We start from the raw sequence: 26,567 nt of genomic DNA, 5'->3' as shown, positions 1-26,567 counted from the left end.
ACAGAAATATATAAGGATAGTGGGACCACTTTCATATTCCTAGCCATGAGGATTTTAAAGTTAGTAAGACTAATTCAATGTAAGTTAATACACGCTTAACGATTGAGTATGGCTTAATGGCTAGGTAAAGACTGACAGGGCAAATGGATAGTAATTTTTTAGGATTTTGGGGAGCCAGTCAGATTTCAGGGGGCCCATTTAGCCCTCGCTACCACTGGCTCTACCCCTGAAAAGTCATTACTGCTGCTATTTGCTGTGATAACCCATCAGGATGTTATTCACCAAAATATCTTCTTCTTCGTCAAAATTTTTGTTTACAGATTTAACATGGTAGCACTGCCTTGTGCTGAAAACAAGAAGTACAGTACATTCAAGCAAAAGCTTCACGTTTTAATGTGGGCCATGTATCATTTTACCTCTTGAATTTGCTGCGGGCCAATCAAAAATGTAGTAATCAGTAGTAATGGTGCTTGCAACCTTTCTAACCATTACTGCATTTTGGAGCTGAAAAGTGTGTCAAGCTTTTATTGGGTTATAATGTTGAAAATATTTTAACCTCTTTTTCACCACTTTTCAACACATTTTCACCTATTTTTGAACAATTTTCCACTTTTATGCCATTAATCACCCATTTTTGCCTCTTTTAATTTAGTTTACTTTTACATTTTACGCCCTTCTTACATATTAACTTAAAACTTATTGACCACTTTTTTTTTTTACCACTTTTATCCAATGTTTACCACTTTTCTGTCCATATTTACCTCTTTTAATCTCTTTCAGCCATTTGAACCAGTTTTTTTTTGCCAGTTTTCACCCATCTTTTTGGCTTTTTGACCAATTTTCATCACTTTTTCAAAGCCTTTCACCACTTTTATTTATTCCCATTTTTTTCCATTTAACCAATATTTTATACTTGTCGCAATTATATAATAACTTTTCCATTGAATTTGTCTCAGTTTCTTTTACTTTGTCTTTTGACATCCTGACATTTGCACATCATGGCTTAGTTATGCTGTTTGACATTACTTTCCAAATGGCTTGGTTCAATGTGCCCATCCACATCGTTAACAGTACAAAACAACAACAACAACAACAACAACAACAACCCAACAAAAACAACAGTTAATTCTATTTTCAATGTTATACTGTATTACAGCATGAATTCTAAAAAATAAAAAACATTATTTGTTTTATCATCCAGGTAAAAAAAAGATTACATATTTTGTTGCAAACTCATTTGTCATAGATTAGGAAAATTAAAAGAAAAAAAGGAATCTTGCCTTACAATACGACATTGTTTACATAATAAACCTCTGTGAGTTTTGATAAGGCTACATGAAACTAAGTTTCGTACTTTAATTCAGTTCACATGTCTCCTTGACTCCTTTCCTTCCTTCGTTCCCTAGGAGTAACTTCCTGTAGGAGACAAGTGGCAGTGAGTAGCAGAGGAAACGAGCTGGGGGTAGAAGATAAACGGAATGCAGCCATAGTCGAGGATATTTCTATCTCCCTCTCACCGCCAGTGTTTGTCATTTTGTCATCAATACGCTGTCGCCGTTATTTATTTATTTCATCTGAAAAGCAACAGTTCGTGGAGTGTACGTCTCAACAGATCAGAAGGGATACGAATAAGGTAAAATCATGAGTGTGGAGGCGTACGGGCCGAGCTCACAGACTCTAACGTTCCTCGACACGGAGGAAACCGAGCTGCTGGGAGCGGACACCCAGGGCTCCGAGTACGACTTTACCGATTTCACCCTGCCGAGCCAGACCCAGACTCAAGGCCAAACCCAGAGCCAGCTGGAACACCAGGTGTGTGTGCCTATTTGAGACAGCTCAGTGTCAAAATATCTTCTGCTGTGTTGACATAATGTGAATTAGCTAGCTGTCGATAGCTAACAACACCACAGGCTACCCCCGGGTTAGCATGATGACGCCTACCATCCGTTACCATGCTCTATCTCCGCTAATTGGCTAGCATGCTAGCTAACTAGCTTTCGACGTTAGCTAGCTGACAGCTCAGTTAGCCTGCTGACACAGCTAGCATGTCAATGCAGGACTTTATTGCCATTCAAAACAAGACTGAAAGGGATTTGTCCGTGTGGCTGACCAGCCGCAAAGGCCCCTATTTATACGTTTAGGTGCTTATATGTTCTGACAACATTCATAATGTTCAGATGATACAGTTACTTAGATACAGTGTGATGTAGCTGTAAACAAACCGTATATTTGCGTTATTTATCAAGCAACTTGCACCAGCATTGATGGATTGCTTATCATCTGTCCAGTTTTTGTACTTTGAATTCATTATTTGGGATCATTCAGTGCTACATTATTTTGACTTTTATTTTCAGTTATTAAACCTACTGTATTTACCCGTTTCTTCAGGTAAATGGCCCTGACGGTCTGCTACAGAACGGAGATGATCCTGTGGTGAAAGCCAGTCAGCTGCTGGCAGAGTTAAACTTTGAGGAGGATGAAGAAGACACCTACTACACCAAGGATCTACCTATACATGCCTGCAGGTACATGACCAGATTAATGTTGTGATGCCACTGTGGTCCACAGATTTAGTTTCAAACAGATGACTTTTTTTTATGACTTATTTTTATTTATCCCTTTAAGGGCTTTCTGTGGTATTCGTTACCCCTTTTTATTTGTTTTTTAATGATACGATCTAAAAACATTCATAATTCAAAGTGTAACTGGTGTAAACACTAATAAATTAAAGTAATTATATTTTTCTAGTGCCATGACATAAACTGTTCTGATTCAATAAAAATGAGACATTTTTTTCTGCAAATTCCCTGTAGCTGATATCTGTTATGCTCATTTCAGTCAATTTTAACCACTTGTTTACAAGGTACTTTTCATAAAACAACAAGAATAAAAGAAACATAAATCAACAAATGAAATTAAGCATTATATGGGAGGTAAAAAAGCAAAACTAAAGCAGCAGGGACACTTTTTTGCTAGAACATTACACCAGATGGAGATAAACAGTGCAATGAGATGATAGTCAATGATAGTGTGTCTAAAGAGAGTTAAGTGATAAGATTGGTAGACCTAACTTCAGTGGTTTACTGCCACTTCTGGACAACACATGCTGTACTTCTGCACAGACATCTGTACACCAAATTATCTGACCTTTTTGTGTCATGTCTAATGCAAAAAATGAATGATTACTTGTTTTTGCAAGTAGTGATGCTGTCTAACTAAGAAGCTGGCTGTCAGCTGTGAGTTCACAAGCTAAGCTGGGCCAAAAAGTGCAGTTGCCTTTCATCCCCGACAGTCTTAGTTATTAAGCTGTAGAAATGAAGAAGACAAGTTTGTCTTTATTATTTTAAATGCGTATTTCAGCAGTTCAGCAAGAGTCCGGGTGTTTTTGAATCTTTCCTATGAGTTTTTTTTTTTGACAGATATTATGGCCTCAATTGTTTTAACAATGTGTCATCCTTATCTCTCTTGCCAACAGTTTTATAAAAGAATGTTCTAAAAATCTTCAGTGTCTATTTTCACATTTTATCCATGCAGATAGATTTTTTACTGTTTGATCGACTTAGGTGCATTATGAAGTTGGTATTGCTTGAACAAGTAGGTTTTGATTAAAACTAGAGATGCAGGATATTGGATTTTTTGCTGATTTCCAATATTTACAAGATAATTTAAGTTGAGACTGATACCAATACCTGAATGTAGTTCAGACCTAAAATGTTTGTTTAAAACACACAATTTAAAGTTTGAGGATAAATAGATTAAAACATTTCAGTCCTTAAAATACACTTTAAAATGTAAAGAGGAATGAGAATGACTAAAAAAGACTTGATCCAGCCTAAAATTCCACTAACTTATTTGTTTGTACAGACAATATTTACAGCTGATATAGGCAGATTTTTATAGCCAAAATATCGGTTGTAAAGATACATTTTTAGGCATTTTATGCCTGTATTTACAGACGAGGACGGTGGATAGAGTTGAAAACAGGGATGAGAAAGTGGGTGAAAGACAAGTGGGAAAGGAGCTATAGGTTGGACCTGAACCTGGGCCGGCTATCTGCTAATGCCAATATCATACCGACAGTATTGTGCATCCCTGATTAAAACTTTCATTGGTCTGGATATGCACTTTTCTGAAGAAACAAATCAGGAGCTGACTAATCCTGAGTTTCTGAAATGCCTTAATAATTCATATTTACCTCAGACCCCCACCAAAGCTTGCTTTGTTAGGTGGATATCTATATTTCAAACATACATTTCTTTACACATTCTGTAAAATATTTATTTAATTTACTAAATTATGCCAATTGAATAGGGGGTACTGTTTTTTAAATCTGGATAATGAATATGACAAACTTGCTAAATTAATTCTTTTCAAGAGTTGCAGTGCAGTTTCAGCACATACCTCGCTTATTATTTAACTTCTGGCATAAATGCTGATGCACAGACCAACTGACAATCTATGTTCACATTTGTTTGACAGACCGCTATTTTTAAGTGCAATTTATTACCTTGACAGATTCATGACATCATCCTGCAGTCTACCTCAGAAGAGATGCATGATGTTACCGACAATGAAATAATATTTTGAAATACTTGTCCACCAACAGGAAAATGGTAGTGAGGTTCTGTGGCCGCAGTCTAAACCTTTGCAGAGTCCATACATATCCATTTAAGCTAAAATTAATAAGTATAGGGATTTTTTTTTAGACAGACTTAACTGTGAGTGAGTCACTCGTCTATATTCTTGGGAAATAAACACTTATTGTGCACACATTATTGCGGTAGATTTTCTGTCGAGATGTTATGTGTTTAAAAATGCACTTGTGCTGTTAGAGGCAATGACATATTAAAAGGATGTGATGGAGGTCCATGCTTTTAACTCTAATGTTCTGTGTTAATTTTTCCATTATGACTTTGTTCATTTATAGTTACTGTGGCATTCATGACCCAGCTTGTGTGGTTTACTGCAACACCAGCAAGAAGTGGTTCTGTAACGGCCGTGGAAACACTTCCGGCAGGTAGGATGCTGCGACTTAACAGCTTTTTTATTGACCCACTGAGTTAATGCAGTGAGCTAAGTGAACTCAGAGAGAATCATTAAACTGGTTCAATATCACAGTAGCAAAGGATTAACTTAAAATGCCTGTATCAAAGATCATTAGTAATGCTCAGAAGCCTTTGTCATATGGACATTGTTTGGCTAGGAGTTAAAAGATTGATAAAGTAGAATAATCATCAGTGATATTCAAGGGCTGTGAACAACAAAATGAAGTTATCCAGGAAATAGTAATTTGAAAAAGTAATTTGACACCCAAGTAAATCCCCAAACACTGACAAATTATCATGTATTTCACAAATACAAGAAATGTTGAAATTCGTCCTAATGTTTACTTTTGTGTACTATAATAATAATACATGAAATTTTGCACCCTGTTTTTAAAGCTGTTTTAATCATTTCCTGATGCATCCTCAGTATATTTTTGTTGAACTCTTTTGTATTCATGTTGAACTGAAGTCCCTCTGGTGCGTCAAATGTCATTCTCTTCACGTTCAGCCATATAGTGAACCACCTGGTGCGAGCAAAGTCCAAGGAGGTGACCCTGCATAAAGATGGTCCCCTGGGGGAAACAGTTCTTGAGTGCTACAACTGTGGCTGTCGCAACGTCTTCCTCCTGGGCTTTATCCCTGCTAAAGCTGACTCAGTAGTGGTGTTGCTGTGCAGGTAAGAGGATGGAGATGGAGCTGACTTTGCTGTCTGACTGTCCCGCTGAGGCGGACAAATCATAGGGAATACTGGATCTGTTGGTTATTTTTGGCCATGTTTGTGTTTGGTTGTAACACAGGCAGCCATGTGCCAGCCAGAGCAGCCTGAAGGACATCAACTGGGACAGCTCACAGTGGCAGCCACTCATCCAGGACCGCTGCTTCCTGTCCTGGCTTGTCAAGATCCCATCAGAGCAGGAGCAACTCCGTGCTCGTCAGATCACCGCCCAACAGATCAACAAGCTGGAGGAGCTCTGGAAGGTAGCGTCCATGCACACACCTATCATTGTACTATGTAAATATTCAAAACCAACAGAACTGGAATTGAAGGAAGGGCATGGCTTATCTTTAATAGCTAACCAGACACATTTATACAGTGAGTGAATAGCTTTGTTGTCTTTGCTTGGCTCCTTTATCTTTTCAGTTTTAGTTTCATTTCTTGATTCAGACCTGTGTTTCAGGTTGTTTCAGGTACTAGTTGTGCACAAGGCTGTATTTTTTTCTACCAAGCAGTCATTTTGTGCATTTATTTGTCACTGTGCTCTCATAACATTTGTAGTAGAGATTTTCACTTGTTGTGGAAGAGGAAAAGGAAACCTGTTACCTGTTTATTAATGATAGTACTTGAGTTCCTCCAAGTTTGAGATCTAAGCCAATAAATCAAAACTACCAACCCAAATCAGTCTACAATGTTGATTGTGGAGTTTAATAGGGTTGGCATGTTAGAGTAGGTGGCATGAGTGGTGTCTCTAACCTGGCTGTGGGTGTGATGAAGTCTGTGCTGTTTTGGTTGCAGTGACAGCTGAGAGCCATGTGGTAGGTTTTACAACCCATCAGCAGGTCATGATTTGAATAGAGAATTTCTTAGAGGAGTGCTTACACTTTTTATAAGGGCAACAGTATCTCATGTTAATTTCTTTTTTTGTCATTTCTGTCTATATTTCAAATGTATCCCATCCTACTGTGTGATTGTAAGGGTGAATGTATCTGTGTTTCTCCCTGTAGGAAAATCCCACTGCGACTCTGGAGGACCTGGAGAAACCTGGTGTGGATGAGGAGCCCCAACATGTGCTGCTTCGCTACGAGGATGCTTACCAGTACCAGAATATATTTGGTCCCTTGGTGAAGCTGGAGGCTGACTATGATAAGAAACTCAAAGAGTCCCAGGTAAAGAAATAAATATGGATAAACAATGGCCTTGTGTTGCAGCAAACGAGGTTGTCTAAATATTTAGTCAGGCATTTTTGTTTTATGTAATAATTTATTCCCAGTTACTTGTGTAATTTTAATTTAACATTTTATTCTGGAAAAGTAGCGTCTTCACTCTAAAGTCATGTTTGACTGTGTGAGATTTGGCGTTTGAATTATAAGTGTAGATGTACATATAAAGTTGATTTTTTTTTTTCTACAGCTGTCTTTTAATCTTTTTATGTTGCTTTCAAACAGACTCAAGACAATATTACAGTCAGATGGGACCTGGGGCTGAATAAAAAGAGGATTGCTTACTTTACTCTTCCCAAGACAGACTCAGGTATTTACTCTTTGATTTTCTTCAGTTGGATTATTATTATCATTTCAGTGCTTTCTCTGTGAGAGAGATTTTTCTTGCCATTATAACAGTGCTCTTAATGAGAGGAATGTTTTGACTACAAGTGTCAGAATATCTCTACATTCTCTGTTGCTTTTTGTGTTTCTTTTCGATGGAACATTTTTTTTATGTGGCTTAAGTTTTAGTGGTGGCTCTTGTAATATGCTTCATTAATATGCTGTCTATCTTTCCTGCTTTCCTCCAGACATGCGACTGATGCAGGGAGATGAAATTTGCCTGAGGTACAAAGGAGACCTGGCCCCTCCATGGAAAGGCATTGGACATGTCATCAAAGTCCCTGATAGTATCCTTATCACTGCGCTGTCTGCAACACAAGATAATATATTCTACCTAAATAATTTGTAAAAGGTAAGGGTTAGGATTACCCTAACCCTAACCCAGACTTGTCAGCAAAATGAATCTTTACTAACCTCTAGTGGCAGCTGTAAGGAACTACAACAACATCTGTGTACCTGGATTTTTAAAGTTTCTTGGTGTTTTTGAAAATAGTTTCTACAGTTGTTCAGTAATAAAACATAAGGCTGCATATCTTGAGAGTGCTATTTTAAATGCATTATTGGTAATATATTTAAGAATTTTCAAAATTTTGCCCTGACATTACTGATGATTCTGATAAAGTTCAAATTTTGTTCAAAGCTTCTTCGTCTTCCTTAACCTACTGTACCAGACTATGGTGATGAAATCGCCATAGAGCTGAGGAGCAGTGCTGGGGCTCCAGTGGAAATCCCTCACAACTTCCAGGTTGATTTTGTTTGGAAATCCACCTCCTTCGACAGGTATTCACTGAAAAAAAACCATACTTCCCACAGTTTTTTTCTGCTTTTTCTGCCTTTGTTTAGAGGATAGGGTGGTGGTTAAAGTTAGAAATCAGGGATGAGGTAGTTCGGGGTGACATGTTGTAACCAGCAAGCAAAGCTGCTGTGAGGATTTTAGTATCTGTACCTAGGACTGTACATTTAACTACTGTGCTTAACTAGTGACCCACATTTTTTGCCTTTTTAGATCATGTCTAGGACCTTCTGTCAATATTCCCTTTGTGTCATTTTTCAGAATGCAGAGCGCCCTTAAGACCTTTGCTGTCGATGAGACTTCAGTGTCTGGTTACATCTACCACAAACTGCTTGGACACGAGGTCGAAGATGTTGTCATCAAGTGCCAGCTGCCCAAACGCTTTACAGCTCAGGGCCTGCCTGACCTGAACCACTCCCAGGTTAACTAAAACTTCCGCTTGAACCTTTGATGCAACTTTTCTCAACAGGAATGCTTTTTTGCTTGGTGACATGTTTAAGGTGCTATCGTAAGATCTCATTTGAGTCTTATGTATATACAGAGATTTTTTTTCTGTTTTTTTGTCATATAGGTGTATGCTGTGAAGACGGTGCTGCAGCGTCCTCTCAGTCTGATCCAGGGTCCTCCTGGCACAGGGAAAACTGTGACCTCTGCCACCATTGTCTATCATCTGGCTCGCCAGGGCAATGGGTAAGATGCATGATTAATGTTTTACATCTTCATTACCCTGTCTGTATTTGTATAAACCCACCTGTGCTTTTGTAATAATAAATCAGGTTATTGAAGTTGCATTTAAGCTGTGGTTAAACCTTTACTGATGTTGTTAATATTTTTCTATTATTTTTTCAATTGATTAGTATAAGCCTTTCAGATTTTTTGTACTTTTGATACTTGGTATCATCAGGTTTTTTTTACTGTAAAATCTCTGTTTTTTACTGATCATTGGTATTGAGAGTATTAAAGCTTTAAAGAAACTTTAGATCATGTTTTTAACCAAAATCTGCTTGATGCAAAAGAGATGGCACAACCTAGATTCCACAAATATGCTGGACAAAATGTTGCCAATGTATTTTTCTAACCAAGACAGTGCAAGAGTTTGTCTGCAGTTTTTTTTTGGTAATTAAAAAACAAGAAACAATCCAATATGTGGTGCCAAGGGCTATCTTCATTTGTTGGGATGGTATCAAAACAGGTGTTGACAATATTCTTTTCTTACTAATATATCCATGTAAAAATGACTTCCTGAAAACCCTTCATTAGTATTTTATTAAACATAATATGTATTAAAATTATGACTGTCAAACAGAATGTTTAATCATAATTAATCTCAGGATTTCTGTAGTTAACCATGAATAGTCTTCCTTTTTTTGACACATTATGAAATTCCAGTTTTGGTATTTCAAACAGTTTTGTTTAGATTTTTTTACTGTTTTAAACCAAGGCCAGATGACCTCCTGACCAGCTTTTTTGACAGCTAAGTAGATTAAAAGTTTGTGACATTGACTTAACCACTGAAAGATGCAGAAATGGAAAAACTTGTTTTAAATTGAAAAGGAAACTTACTGAATGGCAAAAAAGTAAATTTTTATATATCACGAGGTGCAAATGACTTTCTATTTATCCCCTGAACTGTATGTGAGTTTTTAAACCTAAAAGAAGGATTAAAGTGTCTTTTGTGGTTCCTTTGAATGTATCGTAACTTGTGTTCTCCCAGGCCGGTGCTGGTCTGTGCTCCCAGTAACATTGCTGTCGACCAGCTGACAGAGAAGATCCACCAGACTGGACTAAAGGTGGTGAGGCTGTGTGCAAAGAGCAGAGAAGCTATTGATTCGCCTGTGTCCTTCCTGGCTTTGCACAATCAGACCCGCAACATGGACAGGTAACACCCAACAGACCTTGATTTAAAAATTACTTACTTTGGCTGGTGTCAGGGTTAGCTTTGAGTTCCAGGATAAGTTGGCATGTTTTTGATACACTAACAATCTAGAAAATGGGTCTTTGGAAAATGAATAGAAGTTTGATGGGATAATGCTGCACCCGCTGTGTTTTAAAATGATCTGTACCTGCAGTATGCCTGAACTTCAGAAGCTCCAACAGCTGAAGGATGAGACCGGAGAGCTGTCCTCCTCTGACGAGAAGCGATACCGAGCTTTGAGACGCACAGCAGAGAGGGAGCTGCTAATGGTATGAAGGGCTGGTCTTACTGAACCCAGAGTACTGCTGAGTATGTTCAAGTACATAATGGTTTGTAGGCCCACTGAGTAGTGTATTTGTCACGGTACTGGTTAAAAACATCAGTGCTTGAAGATGTGCAAGTAGTATTTCATTGTTCATTAACTTGTGAAATTTGTCCCTTTGCTTTTTCCCCAGAATGCTGACGTGATCTGCTGCACATGTGTTGGTGCGGGTGATCCTCGTCTGGCTAAGATGCAATTCCGCTCTATCCTGATTGATGAGAGCACCCAGGCCACTGAACCAGAGTGCATGGTGCCTGTAGTTCTCGGAGCAAAACAGGTAAAAGCCTTATGTGTAAAAACACACCTTACTATGTATATAGCATCAACTATCTAGACTCAGCTATCTCAACGGCACTGGGAATAGGGAAACCTTCATATCAAGGATAAATCAAAGCTTTTAAACAAAAGCTGTCTTTCCCATTATTGTCTCTACACTCATTCATTTTTCCTGCTTTTCCTTCAGTTGATTCTGGTGGGTGATCACTGCCAGCTGGGCCCTGTGGTGATGTGTAAGAAGGCAGCTAAAGCTGGTCTGTCTCAGTCCCTGTTCGAGCGTCTGGTGGTTTTGGGGATCCGGCCTATCCGTCTGCAGGTTCAGTACCGCATGCACCCAGCCCTCAGTGCCTTCCCCTCCAACATCTTCTACGAGGGCTCTCTGCAGAACGGAGTCACTGCTGGTAAAACAAGATTAAACTTTTTGCAAAAACTGTTTTTTATATTGCATGGTCACTTTTCACAAATATAAAGCTTTAGAATAAGCGCAACATAAAGCAAATCCCTGATATTTTCTTTACAGTGTAAATATCAGAACACATGTAGTATTTATGGAGAAAATATGACACAGACATAACAGGTGTGCTGCTAGACTACTTGCATGCTGTGCATTGTGTAGATTTTTTTTGTTTTTTTTCCCCCCCTGTCCATCAAAGTTGTTTTTTTAAAAGTATTATTAGAGGTTAAAGACGTGTTCTGTCTCTACCTGAACTTTGTTGACCATATATTGAACCAGCTCTGAGTGCTTCTTGTTTGCCTCTTCTGCAGCGGACCGTATGAAGAAAGGTTTTGACTTCCAGTGGCCACAGCCTGACAAGCCGATGTTCTTTTATGTCACTCAAGGCCAAGAGGAAATTGCTAGCTCTGGAACATCCTATCTCAACAGGTTTCAGCATTTTCATTGAAATGTCGAGCACTCGCTATTTCACACATGTTCATAAAACTTGTTAACCTTTTAGAGATATCTCATCACTTTACAGATCTGATAATATGACATGCATCATTTGTTTCTATGTCATTTTCAATCACCACTCTTGTCTATGCAGGACTGAGGCAGCTAACGTGGAGAAAATAACCACCAGGCTGCTTAAAGCTGGCGCAAAACCAGACCAGATTGGCATCATTACGCCTTATGAGGGACAGAGGTCCTACCTGGTCCAGTACATGCAGTTCAGTGGCTCCCTTCACACCAAACTCTACCAGGTAAACTTAGAAACTAATAAAGTATCACAGAAGTGCTGGTAGCCTAATAGTAATGCCTGTGTGCCCTGTCTACAGAATTGGTTGACCTTGGAGTGTGCAACCTGGGTTCAAATCTGGCCTGTAGCTTCTTTCTCGTCATTTCCCACTTTCTCATCCTCTCCAGATTTTGACTATCCACTGTCCTATCTGAGTAAAGCCATAAAAGCCAAAAAAGAGCAAAAGTATCACTAACATTAATTCTGAAAACCAATAAGACTTTCAGCTGAGCTGTTCGAAGGATCTGCTGTTGGAAGGATATTTTATGATAACTTAAAGCTGCATCAGAATCAGACCATCAGCTGATGAGTGTTACAGCGTTGCTTTTATTGATATATGCAAGCAGGATCTGCAGCACATGTACTCAGCTCTATATGGCCATGAATGTTCAAGTGTGTGAAAGTGAATATTCAAGAACAGCACTTCAGGTCTGAATTCTGACTGAGGTCTGAAAGACACTAGAACTTGGACTGATTATTGTGAGAGCATTTTGAAAATTTTCAGGAAGCAGCTTCCAATTTTTAACCCACACCGATCGTCACTTTAAAACTTGTTAAAGTGATCCAAACGACTGCTGTAGATCATCCTTTAATGGCGGGGGACAGATTGAAATGCAAGTCATCCTTTGTTAAATCTCTTGCCATAGATTAAAATCCTCAAATGTCACTTTTTCTGGTAAATATTGTTTTATCTTAGCACAAAAGAAAGGAAATTTGTGTTTGGTAGATTATTTCTTTCTTGTAACAATGCTCCTTTGCAATAAATCTTCCACTGTTGGAAAGCCTGTTTATTTCTCTCTCAGATAGTTCAACATTTGTAATGAACATGTATTTGTGAGCAGCAGAGCTGAGTATGTGGGTTGCATCCATGAAAAATTTGCCAAGTCTTCTCTGCCAGTGCTGAACAGCTAATTCTGCCATTCACCCTTGTTTGGTGGATTGGATGATTGAAGTATAAAGAAACTAGACATATTGGCAATTTCCAGAGAAGGAGATGCCGTCCCACTCCATCACACTGCCTCCACCAAAAGATAGTATGCAGCATCAGCATAGCGTTCTCCACATTTTGACCCTACGATCCACCTGCCATAGGGAGAATCTGAACTCATTGCTGAACATTACATTACTAAACATGCTCAGTTCAGTGCACATGTTGTCAACCCCAGCGCAAATGGGCCTGATGGTGAATGACAGTCATGGCAGGCCCCCTGGCCACCATATGAAACTGGAGATTGGCTGCGTGCAGTCTCTTCTGGATTGTCTGGGCAGACTGGTCAGCCGCATTGTCCTGCAGACCTTGGCTGCAAATCTGTAGAAGACAGTCCACGGTTTCTAAGTGCTGACAGGGTCAGGAATCGGTCTTCTTTGGGTGTTGTCTTCTTGGGACGCCCACTTTGCAGCCTGTCTCTGACATCCCCCATTATATAGAACTTGACCTTCAGTTTGGAGACAGTACTAGGGCTCACTCCAAATAATGCCACAACTTGGTTTTGCAGAACATCAGCTTGAAGTTGCCCTATCCAGATGAGTCAAACCTGGCATGCGTATTTTTGGAGCAGAATCTACTGACCAGTGTAGCAGGACCCATGCTACAGGCACTGACAGTCAGATGCCTGATTGTCACCTTGGGGTACCAGAAGCTCAAAACAAGAGTCAGTAACAGCAGCAAAATAAACTGTTTGGCATTGGCAGAGAATATTTGGCGAATTACTCCGCCCTGCTGCCCATCCCACAAATATATGTTCCTTACCATTTAAAAGATAAATAAATAGGCTTTTTAACGGTTTAAGATTATTTTTTCTACAACAAAGAAATAATCTGCCAAGCACAAATTTCCTTACTTTTTGTGCTAATTTTAGAAAAGAAGCTCATAAAAAGAACATGAAAAATGTGTTGGCTACAGTTGTTTTGCAGTGCATACATAACACTGTTTTTTGCTGGATTCAGATCTAATCATAGCTAATCTAATCATAAGTTAAGTTTGAAGTTGTTCCAAAAATGTAACCTAAGGCTTAATGTATTTGAACCAAGCACAAACAAATTATTCCTGACTGCTGTTCTCTTTTTGTATCTACAGGAGGTGGAAATAGCCAGTGTGGACGCCTTTCAAGGCAGAGAGAAGGACTTCATCATTCTGTCTTGCGTGAGGGCCAATGAGCACCAAGGAATCGGCTTCCTCAACGATCCCAGACGTCTTAATGTGGCGCTCACCAGGGCCAGGTAAAACTACTCAGGTTTTTTGTTCTTTTGGCATCTACAGCTCCCTATGTCCAATATCATTGTTGTCAGTCATTGCTAATCTGTTGATGTCATCACCATTACTGAAATTAGCTGTTGGTCAAGCTTAACTTTCAATCATTTTGTATAATGCTTTATAGATATGGTGTGATTATTGTGGGAAACCCAAAGGCCCTGTCCAAGCAACCGCTGTGGAACCACTTGTTGAACTACTACAAGGAGCAGAAGGTCCTTGTGGAAGGGCCTCTCAACAACCTGAGGGAGAGCCTCATGCAATTTAGCAAGCCACGCAAGCTGGTCAACACCATCAACCCTGTGAGTTCAGTGTGTGTCTGTGTTTTACACACAGGGTGCTAAAATTAGAGTTTATAACTGGGTCATGAATATGTTATCATCTGCGGCATGTGAAGGATTTAGGTTTTACTCTTTAGGATAAGTAGTTTAAAGAAAGCAAGGTAAAATTTCAGTTTTCTTGCAAGAAATATGGGATGTTCTTAAAACGCAAAATAGCTTTACTTGCTCTTTGTTTTGCAGGGTGGTCGATTCATGAGCACAGCCATGTATGATGCTAGGGAGGCTCTCATTCCTGGATCTGTTTATGACCGCAGCAGCAATGGTGAGGATCTTGTAGCAGCACAATTGTTTATAAACGTTAGATAGTTTCACCCTACTATATCCCAATAACATTGACATTATTTAAAGAGATATTAAGATTAATCTCTAACTCTTTTCTTTATAGGGCGGACGTCTAATATGTATTTTCAGACCCATGACCAGATCGGTATGATTGGTACAGGACCCAATCCAATGACATCCATGAACATCCCCATCCCCTTCAACCTGGTCATGCCCCCCATACCTCCGCCAGGGTACATGGGACAGGTCAATGGACCATCAGGAGGTGAGAAAGACACAAACTTGTATAGATGCCAAGTGTGGAGACTGACATGTTCAGTTAAGCTGCAGTAAAAACATGTTATTTTCTTACAGGTCGTGGTGGAGGAATGAAAGGAAAGGCAGGCGGTGGTGGAGGTGGGGCTCGGGGTGGCCGCCAAAGAAACCGGGGCAACATGGGGAACCACAGTGGAGGAGAGCGTGGGCAGCATGGCCACATGAGCGGCAGCCAGGCCAGCCAGGACCTAGGCTCCCAGCCGTTCTCTCAGGGGCCTCTGACGCAGGGCTACATCAACATGAGCCAGCCGTCACAGATGAGCCAGCCAGGGCTCTCCCAGCCTGAACTCTCACAGGTCTGCTCACTCATTCTCATTCAGTATGAGCAAAGCTTTTATTCATCATAAATATATGTGTATAAAGTTACTGTTATTCATAACGGTTAGTACTCAGGGCTTGTAAACACAAACTGTATATTCTAAGTGTTTCTCCTGCTTTTTAATTAAAGTAAAGACTTCATTTTTTCCACTTACTTCATTTCTGCCTGGCATAAATGTAGGAATACTTTGCACCAACCTCTTTATGTTTTTGTTTTTCTCATTACAGGACAGTTACCTTGGAGATGAGTTCAAGTCCCAGATTGATGTGGCTCTGTCCCAGGATTCCACCTATCAGGGGGAGCGGGCCTACCAACACGGTGGTCTAACTGGACTGTCCCAGTACTAGACTGTAAGTAATTCCACTGTGGACCAGCTCAGCCTTTTTATGTGCTCATTCAGAGTGAACTAGATGAAAAAATAGATAGTACTTTGTCACTGAGTAGCCCTGACAGTACAGCTTCCTTTTATTTTAGTGGTCAACTAGACTGTTAAACACCACATCCTGGAAACCTTAAAACAAATGAGGTATGATGTGTCCATAGGTGAGCTTTAATCCATAATTTGGCTGTTTAATGAGTGGTTACCTACAAGACTATTTCTTGGCTGAGCTCAGCTACTTTGCTAGATTCCTTTTTTGTTGACAGCTCCATGGTGGCAGAAAGCACTGCCTCTGTGTGAATAGGCCAGGGACACATATTTTTGCTAGAAAAGCCTGAAAAAGTGTATTTTGCATAATATGTGACCTTAAAGTATATTTTGTGGAAGATATTATGCTTCTTTACATTTTAAAAAGCGTCAAAAACCTACTAAAGTCAAAACGAGACGGTCCTAGCTCTCTGTCAGCAACATGAAACTAGCCAGTAGTCTGACCATGACAGTTGGTACATAGTGAGAGAATGATTCCACACCACAAAACAGCTGTTAAATTTCCATCAGTTAGGTGTGCTTGTTGGTTATTTTAGGCTCTAAAATAGTCTGTAATTTTTAATAAGCTTTCAGTAAAGTGAACTTGCGGCAAGACGGAGCTCGCCAATGATGCACAACGTGGAAATTAATATAATTAAGGTAGATCTTTATCTGCTTAGGAGCCCACAGAACATTACTTCACATTCGTAGATACTGTATGATAATAGTTGTGGATTATTATTTTCATATTTTCTCATAAGGATGAGGGATTAGTGATCATAGGAGCTAATAGGCAGAGAAGGAGAGGGGAAAAAAGTGATGGAGGATCATTTGATCCAGATGTAACTCTGCTTGCCTGTAAGATGTTGAAACAGTGCTTCAACTGTATTTCACTTGCAGCATCCCTTTAATCAATGTCATATTTTCTGTAAACTTGAAGCATTTTGTCACAGGATTAAATGAAGGACCTGTAGATTTGCACACTGTGCTTGCACAAGCACGCTGACAAATGCTTGTATAATCTGGGTTTTAATCATCTGGCAGTAATACTGTATACCCTGGTAAAATTTGGATAAAGCTTGAAGGTATTAAAAAATGGATACTGCCCAAATAAACAATCTGTACTCCTAATTTCAAAGTTTTCTGAGTTGTTTTGTTTTGTTTTTTTTTTAGTCTAAATTTTAAATTTGTGTTTTATCAACAGTGAATTTAGTTGCTTGTAAAACCCCAATTTCTTGCTGAGTAGTCCTGTGTTTTTATTAATCAGCTAAATTAGTGCTAGTATGTTGATTTTGTTACTTTATCTGTGGGCTTCACTAAACTAACTAGCAGCTGTATCCAGCTTCCTGTTCAAATGTTTGTGCATTCATGGAGTCGGTCCCTCTCTCAGCAAGAAAGGGAACAAGTGTACTTTTCTTCTTTAAGGAAAAGTACTAGTACTTTTGATATTAAAAAAAAAAGGCTAGCAAATATGGCGTCAAACAAGTACTAATGTGAGTGTATATTTTTGTATTTGTCTTGCAGGCTGCTGGAAGGAGCTAGGCCTATGTGAAGCTTAGTTCATTGGTATTTTAATCTGGGTAATAACAAAAAAGAACAAACAAGGATACCCGTTTTCCACTGCTACAACCGAAGCACCACTGTGTGAAAGTAACAGGAGAGAGACCGTGAGAAACCAACCAATCACAAGAGTGAGAGCAAGAAAAGGGAGTAGAGCTGGACAGGAAACAAGCAAGAAACGAGAGAGAGAGAGAGAAGGCACTGCTGCTCACACGCGAAGACATGGCGAAGGAGAAAAGCTGTTGTTGTCACAGCAGCGCAGTCTGACAGGCCAGACCTTGGACAGGTCTGGAAGGGTGGCTGGTCCAAAAGATTCTGGAGAAGGGACAACCGTCACCTTGTCCCTTGTGTGTCCCTGAACCCTCGGGGACCTCCAGGCTGTGTGGTTGGAAGTCTTGCTCCAAAAGCTGAGAAAGATGGAGAAGAGGTGTCTCACACAAAAAGTCCTCCAAGCTAAATCAACAGGACGTCTTCTGTGACTTGGAGAGCGGGAGAGAGAAAACAAAAGAGGACGCAACTCTTTAAGCAGTTGATGTGGGAACTTTTTTTAAACTCAAAGCTTGAATTGAGGCTCTGCTTTTTGTCACATTTAAGCATCCAGGAGAGAAGAGTGAAACACTGTTTGGCTACTCAAGTGAACTCTGAAGTGCTTGTGTTGTTGTGCCTCAAAATGTTCAAACGAAATTTGAGGATTAACTTAGCCACGGATCATTCACTTTTCTTTCTCAGCTTTGAGTTGGAAAGTTTTCTTGATAAAAGCTGTTTTCATTGAGGTTTTCAGTGATGTAAGCTGGCGTAGTTGGCCGTCTTTCTCAAGGTGGTCTGCAAAAAACAAGTGGTGGACTTAAAAAACATGTAAACATAAAAAAACATCTTTGTCTCCAGATCTGAGGAGATACACTTGAAGTTCATAATGTAGAGAGACAAGTTTGTATTTGTTCTTCTACTTGTATCTTTTGTAGTTGTGAAAGTGAACACCATAACCAGCTTGAAACTGAATGAAACAGTTGTTGTTTTCTGGTGACTTTTAAGCCACTAAAGATAGCAGGCAGATCATCTTGTGCTTATATTGCTTAATGCATCAATTAAGCCAAATTAAGAGGGCACTAATCCCAACAACCTTAGTCTACAGACATACGTTAAAAAACATCTATACATGAAATTTTTATTGTGGAATTCTGAAGAAATGATGAGCTGTAGTTTTCATGCCTGTGTGGTATCGGACACAAGTACTCACTACACAGAAATCTGAACCAGCAATGCCCAGTCTGAAAACAAATGAGTTGTATTTGACTTTGGTGAAATAATTTTATGTGGGAAATCCCACTTATTCCCAATAACAGATAATGTTATAATATTAAATTTGACATAAAGACAAATTTAAAGCTCCTTTGGGGTGTTTTTAAACCGTTAGAAAAACTCTGAAATTCATACTTTTTTTCTCTTTGTGACATTCAAAGGCAAATAAAACCATCCGCATAAAGATCAACTTATTATTTGAAGTTATATTTCTTGGCTGATAATGCTTCTGCAGGGTAGGTGTCAGATGAAGGGCTAAATAATGTGCTGTTTGACATTTTCCACCGTAGACATGAGGGATACCTATCAGTTAAAAGAAAGCAGGATAAGATTTCTATTAACAAAGAAAAAAAAAAGCTGAAAAAATCAGCAGAGATGAGGTGTGTCGCTTTCTCCAGAGGAAGCCCAAGATCAACACAAACCAAAAGCTCCTCACTAGAGCTTTAAATTGTTGATATGATGATTGTGGGGAACTGTTTAGTCGGATCAGAGTTAAGTCAAGAGAACATTTTTTTGCTTCCCCTTTTTTGTCTTTTGTTGTTCGAAAGTCTTGAATGAATATAAAAAAAAGAAGCTGTCATAATTAGTAGTGCGTTTTATCAGTGTAAAATAATTAGCTTGATGTAAAATTTGGTAAACATTAGTAAACGTAACGTCTTAGTTTCAGTGCTCTGCATGTGTTGACAACAACTTTGTTTTTCTGCAACCCACAAAACGGTATGATCATCACTGACATAAGCCTGGGTTGAGTCTGTTTAATTTCTTTCATGCTTTTAAGCACTCAGTGGCACAAGGCACTAGGGATGTGCTCTTGAAACTGTTTCAATGATGGGGATGTAGCAATACACTCAGCTTTTGATTCCTACCATGTTACCGAGCCATAAGAATTTGACACGACTTTTTCATTTTTTCCAAATTTTACAAGATTGAAGTAAATAAATGAAATATGATTTTTCTATTTCAGCTTGCCGGTTAATAAAATGCTAATGCATTTTTTCTTTATGCATGTGAGAAATACTTTATGAATGTGAGAAATACTTCTGAATTTTGAGATTTTATAGTTACTAATAATGCGATGCATATTTTCTTCTTCTTATAATTACACTGATAAGTGATTCTCCTTCAGCTGACGTCAAGCAAGGGAAGCATAATTTAGTCAAATTGATTCAAACTGTCAATATTTGTTTTGATTTCTAATTGTATTGAGAGATATTGTTACATCCCAAATCACTAATAACTAATTTCAAGCATTCATGTTCCCACAACAATGAACAATTAACCTAGTTTCATTTTTCCCCTTGTTGCTCCAGGTTTTCTGTATTTCCCACATCAGATTAATATTTAAACCCTCTTTATGTCTGAATTCTCTGTAGGTTGCTCACTGCTCAGTAGGTTATTTGTTTGTTCTCTAGATGTGACATCTTTATTAGCTAGATGCACCCATTACCTCACATTTTAAGTCTGAAAATATAAAACTTACCACTAAACCTTCCTCACACACTTCCCCAGATGCATGTCTAAAGACTAGAAGGTTAGTTTCTGAGTTGGATTTGTTCCTCTGATATACTTTTGCTGTGCTGTCTTTTGTTTTGCTGTTTGAAACAGACTGAAAATGAACTTTAGTTTCAGCCTCATGGCTGCACTGTTTTGTTTTCTGCCCTCTGATTGATGTTTTAAAACTTTACACAAAGATTCTCCTGTTGGTAATCCTGGAAAATTAAAGTTTGCTTCTTTTTGCTTCTTCAGCCTTACTTTACGACTGTGTTTTATCTTTCTAGTCTTTGTGTACATGGATTGAAATACAGTTAAAAGCATGCTTCCCCATGGCTGGGCCCATGACATCCCCAGTGAATGGGCCCTCCAAAGTTGGGATTTATTGATAGTGTGAATGCATTTGTGTTGGATCAGTAGCATTGGTGCTAGCAGCATGGCTAACAGTCACTTCATTTTGGAGCAGAAAAGTGTGCCAAACTATTATTTGATTATGATCTTGAAATTATTTGTGCCTCCTTTAACCACTTTTCCCACCTATTTGTGCCACTATCATGCCCATTTGAGTCCATTTTTCTACATTACAGCATCTTTTGCAACATTTTGACCCTTTTTCATCACTTTTTTGGCCATTTTTGCCACTTCTAAGTTATTTCGCCACTTTAAAAATCCAATTTCACCACCTTTCCCCCATTTCTGCCACTTTAACCAGCTTTGGTACTTTCCACTTATTGCCACCTCTGTTATTTTGCCACTTTAAAATCCCTTTTCACCTCATTTTCCTCCAGTTTTTGCCTATTTTAACTCCACTGGACTGTTATTTATTCACATTTGTGCCACTTTTAATCTATCTGCCACTTTGCCTCTATTAAAGCATTTTGCCCCTTAAAAAACACAAATTTGCTACTAACAAATGAATATAATAATATGTTTTCCCTTGATAAGAGTGGTTATTCAAGTAAAAATTGTATAGTTACCATAGCTTGACTTTACAAAGGACCATGATTTTGCTGGCCTCAGTGGGCCCTAGACAACTCTCCTTTATCCCTCCTTATGAGCTGCCTTGCTTCGTGATGTTACTGCACATTAAAATATCAGAGATTACCTCGTTTAAGAGCACGTTTAGTCGAAATATTTGAAAACCTTGATTCAAAGTAGGCTACGTAAGTTAAGTGCTTATCAAGTAACGAAACTTTATAGCATCTCTAGTCCTGTTCTGTAGCATGACTCTTAAAAAGTCTTTCTAGGCCATGACTATTCCCTGGGGGACGATATTTCAGTAAGCCTTAAAACTGGCAGCGCACAGCAGTCCTACAAGATCCAGTTTGCAGTATGCACTCTTGCAGGCTGGCTGGCTGCAGGCGGGCTGACACGGTTTCTCTGCCTCGCTGCTTCATCCAGCTGTAGCGGCTGTTAGAGCCAGCAGGTGGTACTCTACTGTCGGCTGTGTCCAGTTGTTGAACACGAGCAGCCGGGCTGGATGAAGAGCAAGCATCTCTGACCACCAGGACGGGGTTACAACAAAGAAACAAAGGAAGTAAAGGGGGTCTGCTGCTTCTTTTACCATCCGGAGATGATGGAAACACATCGGGCCGCGGTCACTTCAGTCACCGGGGTCAGCAGTGCTGCCTCCGCCGGGCTGTGAGTCACTGGGCTCCGCAGAGGTGATCGGTACTAAGGATAGGATCGGACCGGACCGTGCGGACTCTTTACAGGCTGCATGCAGCAGGCTGTTCCGACAGTTTGCAGCGAAAGCTCCCCCCCTGGAGAGTTAACCATCAGGAGGAAAGCATCTGTACGCTCAGACTGTGACAGAGGAGGAGAAAAGAGCTGCTTCAGCGTGCATTAATTGTTCAGACTCACAAAGGTTTCACACCGACATGGGGTAAGTGTGACTTCTAGTTCTGTACTTCAGCTCAGAGTGAAAACTTAGATCAGTTTAATCGACATAGCTTTTGCTGCTGGGTTGATGGCACTGCTTCAACACTGTCTCCCTTTCTTGTAGAAAAGAAGCCACAGTCATCTTGTAAGATGTATCCTCACCACAGAGAAAGGTAAGAGCTGTCAACAAGCCTCTTAATATGACTCTTAAAAAGGTTATTTCTTTTCTTTTTTGAAGCCCACTATAAAGTAAGGAACATATAAAATGACAAGCTGTGATATAGAAACTGTCTGATGAACAAATCCTAGTAATGAAGTGAAGGTTAAAATAAAGGATAAAACATTTCCACACTTAAGATAAGTCACATGTTTGAAATATTATGTCAAAATGACGAGCTAGAAAATAATTTACAAGTGCAATCTCATCACTTATCTCATAACTGGGATTTACAATGGGGATATTTTTTCTCACCAAAGCTATGATTTTTTTTCTTATTTTACTATATTAGAAACAGGCTTCACACCAATCATAAATATTTGTAATACTTAAAAAACACAGGACAGATAGTCCATCTTGGCGTACAGAAAGGTTTTCATTATATTTCTGTGCAGCACATCTGGACAGATGTACTTTCCTTCTCCCAGCTTTTCCTGGAGCACTTCAGTCTTGATGAATCTGTTAAATTAAGGCGATATTCTTCTGTAATGTTTCCCTGTGTTTGTGGCCCCAGAGTCTCACATTATTTGACCCATAATTCTTAGTAATGACTCTGCTTGGGATGCTTTTATTGCAGTCACGATTACAAAAGGACCCAGGAGCGATAGTCCCGAGGACTATAGCAGGCAGATGTGTATGAATCTGCTCATTTCTTTCTAATTATTGTTAAAACTTTGATCTTGCTTTCTTAATGTAACATTAACAGAAGGGAATCTTCTGTACTGTTTTAATAATTTATTTTAAGGACAAAGGTTTCCCTTCCTTTATTCAGAAATCTGTCTGTCTAATGTTGAACATCTGTTTAGAAAAGATTTAGATGGATCGTCCAGAGGGAGACAGAAGAAACCCAGTGAAGCAGATTGTGGATGCTGTTAGATTGTGCCAGGAATTAGTGAGGTCATCCATCCTGAGGTGCAACCAAGACCTTCATTCAATAACTTCAAGGCTTCATTATGCTTAGAGGCCCCCATTAAGCCCTGTAGGCTATATCCATCTGCTGTGGATGAAGGTCGAGCAGCTGAACATCCTTCAGAAAGGGACCAGTAGACATCAGTCACTTTTTTTTTTTTAATTAAGAGTTTTCACACAGAGAAACACCTTAGTATACTATTACACACTAACACAATAGTTTTATATACTTTAACATAAAGGATTCCTCAGCCCCTCATGTTAAACTAAACATTATTCCAGTCTTATCCTCAAAACCAAGTCTGACTAATCAAACAGTCCTTCGAAATCTGTTTTAAAGTGAGACTGAGTCAAAATGTCCACACGTTTCATAAAGGTCCTCAGACCAGCGTTTCAACAATCAATGGTCTCCACATGCCCTTAAAAATCAGTTAAACTGGGGATGGGTCAGAATGCCCACATGTTCCAAGAGTTTCCTCACTCACCTGATATGCTGAATACATAGTTTCATACATGGCATTGGATATATTTCACATCCATCTATTCAACTGTCCATAGTCTGTGTTTGGGAAGGGCAGAACCTTTCAAAAATTTCCAAGGGGTGAATGGTTAAACGTTCATTACAGGCCAATCACAGCAACAAGACATTGGGGCATACACAGCCCCAGTGAGTGACTTACATCGCATGAGCTCAATAGGCTGTAGCTGTTGTTGTTTACCGTCAGTAGAGCCAGTGGTAAATAAAAGACATGATTCCTTACAAAGCTCCCATCTGAACAGATTGGGCCCTGTAAGAAAGTGACAGGACCAATCAGGAGTAAGAGGCAGTACTTTCGGGGGCAGCAGTGTCATTATGTAAGCAAGCAGCAACAAGAGGCCGGTGCATTTATGGCAGAAGAGTTTAGCGTGGATGCTGCTATAGTGTCAGTTTTATCAGAACTTGATGAGATTTCTTCATTAAAGAAGCATAAAGAAAAGCATTGAGTTATTTTCTTTTCAAAAACAAGTTGTGTACTGACATGTTGACAGATTGCCATGGTTCTCATTATACAGTTCTCTATAGAGTTTATTCCTTGGTGATGGTGCACACCTACCACGTCACATGTTTTTTTGCTCTGATTGGCCCGTAAAGATGTGACAGACAGAACATTCATTCAACCATCCTCAGAGTTTGTTTGTTTTTGTTTTTTTTCCAAAGGCCCTGCCCCTTCCCAAACAGTCTATGGGATGTTTTCCAGATGGATGTGGGAAATAAATCTGTCTGGCTTGTTAGGTTAAAAGCCCATTGGGAGAAGAGCAAAAACATCTTTTCTGCAAATTTTGTTTTTGCCAGTGTGACTTTTTTTGCTCTTCTTTGAATAAAGAAATAATGTCCAACTTTGGTAAAAATCACCACTATCGCTACATCCTAGCTACTTGCCTCACTGGCAGTCATTGTGTACTGGCTTGTGGTACAACTAGACCATGCATGTAGCTATAACCTTGTTCTCAAATGACTTTGATCCATCTGCCCATTCTCAGACTGGACAGAGATGTTTCAGATTGAAACTTTGCAAGATGGATCTGTCTGATGACAGACATGGAATCTGGCCCAATTCCATTTTCTTTTAAAGGTTGTGTCCTCACACCAGTTTAGGAATCAGTCGTTATCACATAGATGGCTGTACAAGAGCGTGTAGCCATTGGTCTTTTTTTCCCAAACCACCAATATTTTCTTTTGTCTGTAATGTGTTCTGCATCTGCCCTTTTATTAACCTGACATGCTAGATAGATTTGTTTCACACGTTCATCTGGCAAACCTTCAATACTAAGCGTTTGGGAAAGGGCAGAGGCTTTGAAAAAAACAGAACACGTGACGTAGCCGCGACCAAGGTGCGTGTGTGCAGCTACCAAGGAATAACACGAACCATGGCGACTGTAGACATGTCAATACACGACTTTTGTCATTTTTGAAAAGAAAACAACTCACTGCTGTTCTTTTTTCTTTTTGTAATGAAGTAATGTTGTCAAGTTCTGATAAAACTGGCATGTTAGCAGCATCTATGCTAAGCTCTTCCGCCATAATTGCACCGGCCTCTTGTTGCTGCTTGCTTATGTCACGACTGCGCCGCGCCTGAAAGTACTGCCCCTCATCGTTGATTGGTCCTGTCAGTTTCTAACCGGGGCTCAAATGGTTCAGACAGGAGCTTTGCAAGATGGATTCCCCAGTGAGAAACAAGGAAACAGGCGTATCCATCTACTTTGCAAGGTTACACACCCCTACATCCAACCTCATTCTATGTGCAATTAGGTGCCAATTAAAGATTGTTTTAGTGGCTCTACATTTCTGTTTTGGTCTGAAAATGGATCCACTTCAGTCTCGTCTTCAAAGGCATCACCAACAAAAGTCAAATGTGAACATAAGCTCCAAAGTCATAACAATTGGTTTATGTACCAAAATGTCTTCATCAGATTGCTTTTATAATAGAGTGGAATTTATAGAGCACAAATCTCACTCCCAGCTATAGGGTCCTGTCCTCAGAAAATGCATCCGTGTTTGCTGCATGAGATCCAGTGACAACAGGGAGGATTACTGAGACATGAGAAGGAGAATTACTGCCTGGGTTATTATCAGACTCAAGCAGGTCAGTAGTCTGAACACCACTGTTCATATCATCATCTTTACAGACTGGCTTTGAATCCCAGTGTATGTAGGAGGCCATATAATGTGTCTGTATTATGATAGAACAGAGACACCATTAATGCATTTGTGTGTCACTAATGGGGTCAGATATAAATGTACAATGACTGGCCAAAATGATAAAATCTGTTGGGAACATCCACACAATACTACATAGAAGAAATGCCCTGGTTTTTACCATTCAGTTCTTCAACTTTAGGTTCCATTTAAATGAGATGGAGATTGGTAGATAAGCAAAAGACTGATGAATAGAAACATCCTGTGACCCTTTCCCCCTGATCATTGTTGGAATGGTTTCTATCAAAAAAGCATCACAGGGTTAGTATCTGTCTGCCATGATCTGAAGACTTTTCATAGAGAAGACGGTTATAGCAAACACCCTGGTCCTGAATCTCAGGAGCACCCTGTCTACCATGTTTGATTTCTCTGTATGAACAGTGAAAAAATCTTTTTGATTTTTTTTCTGTGAAGTAATTCAGCCGTCTCATTGATATTGATCGATGACCTTGTCTGGAATGTATTCTACAGTGAGTCATTCATGGTGTTAGCCACGTTAGCTGTGTGGCTTGAAAGAGGGTATTATCGTTGTACTGTTAAGTCCACCACTGAAATGAGTCCGAACTGAAGTAAATTATATGGCAGCCTGTTTGGCGAGTCTGGGTTTGGCTGACGCTGGGAGAATGTAACCTGCCTGCCTGCATTGTGCCA

At 39.5% G+C, this 26,567-nt stretch overlaps 2 protein-coding genes across 3 annotated transcripts in view; both read left to right on the top strand.

Moving 5' to 3' along the window:
• Window positions 1-1,473: 1,473 nt before the first annotated feature.
• Window positions 1,474-20,432, top strand: LOC121520135 (regulator of nonsense transcripts 1-like). The gene is made up of 24 exons (XM_041803433.1): window positions 1,474-1,812; window positions 2,389-2,525; window positions 4,928-5,017; window positions 5,554-5,721; window positions 5,843-6,023; window positions 6,768-6,929; window positions 7,209-7,293; window positions 7,556-7,654; window positions 8,039-8,147; window positions 8,422-8,581; window positions 8,732-8,850; window positions 9,875-10,039; window positions 10,230-10,344; window positions 10,531-10,674; window positions 10,861-11,074; window positions 11,439-11,556; window positions 11,717-11,873; window positions 13,986-14,128; window positions 14,287-14,461; window positions 14,681-14,762; window positions 14,886-15,047; window positions 15,137-15,393; window positions 15,644-15,766; window positions 17,347-20,432. Exons 1-23 carry the CDS (start codon window positions 1,642-1,644, stop codon window positions 15,761-15,763), a joined length of 3,333 nt encoding a protein of 1,110 aa, XP_041659367.1. The 5' UTR covers window positions 1,474-1,641; the 3' UTR covers window positions 15,764-15,766; window positions 17,347-20,432.
• Window positions 20,433-21,666: 1,234 nt separating this feature from the next.
• Window positions 21,667-26,567, top strand: part of LOC121520486 (homer protein homolog 3-like) — a 30,954-nt gene continuing 26,053 nt past the window's right edge. For both annotated transcript variants that reach the window (XM_041803959.1, XM_041803958.1), the window contains exons 1-2: window positions 21,667-22,057; window positions 22,178-22,226. In XM_041803959.1, the coding sequence (XP_041659893.1) occupies window positions 22,204-22,226 (23 nt within the window). In that variant the 5' untranslated portion in view covers window positions 21,667-22,057; window positions 22,178-22,203. The remainder of the gene's footprint in view (window positions 22,058-22,177; window positions 22,227-26,567) is intronic.

Source organism: Cheilinus undulatus, linkage group 13 (genome assembly GCF_018320785.1).
Source record: "Cheilinus undulatus linkage group 13, ASM1832078v1, whole genome shotgun sequence".
In the NCBI taxonomy this organism is placed as follows: domain Eukaryota; kingdom Metazoa; phylum Chordata; class Actinopteri; order Labriformes; family Labridae; genus Cheilinus; species Cheilinus undulatus.
The sequence above is the reverse complement of the archived record's forward strand: the minus strand, read 5'-3'. Positions and strand labels throughout refer to the sequence as shown.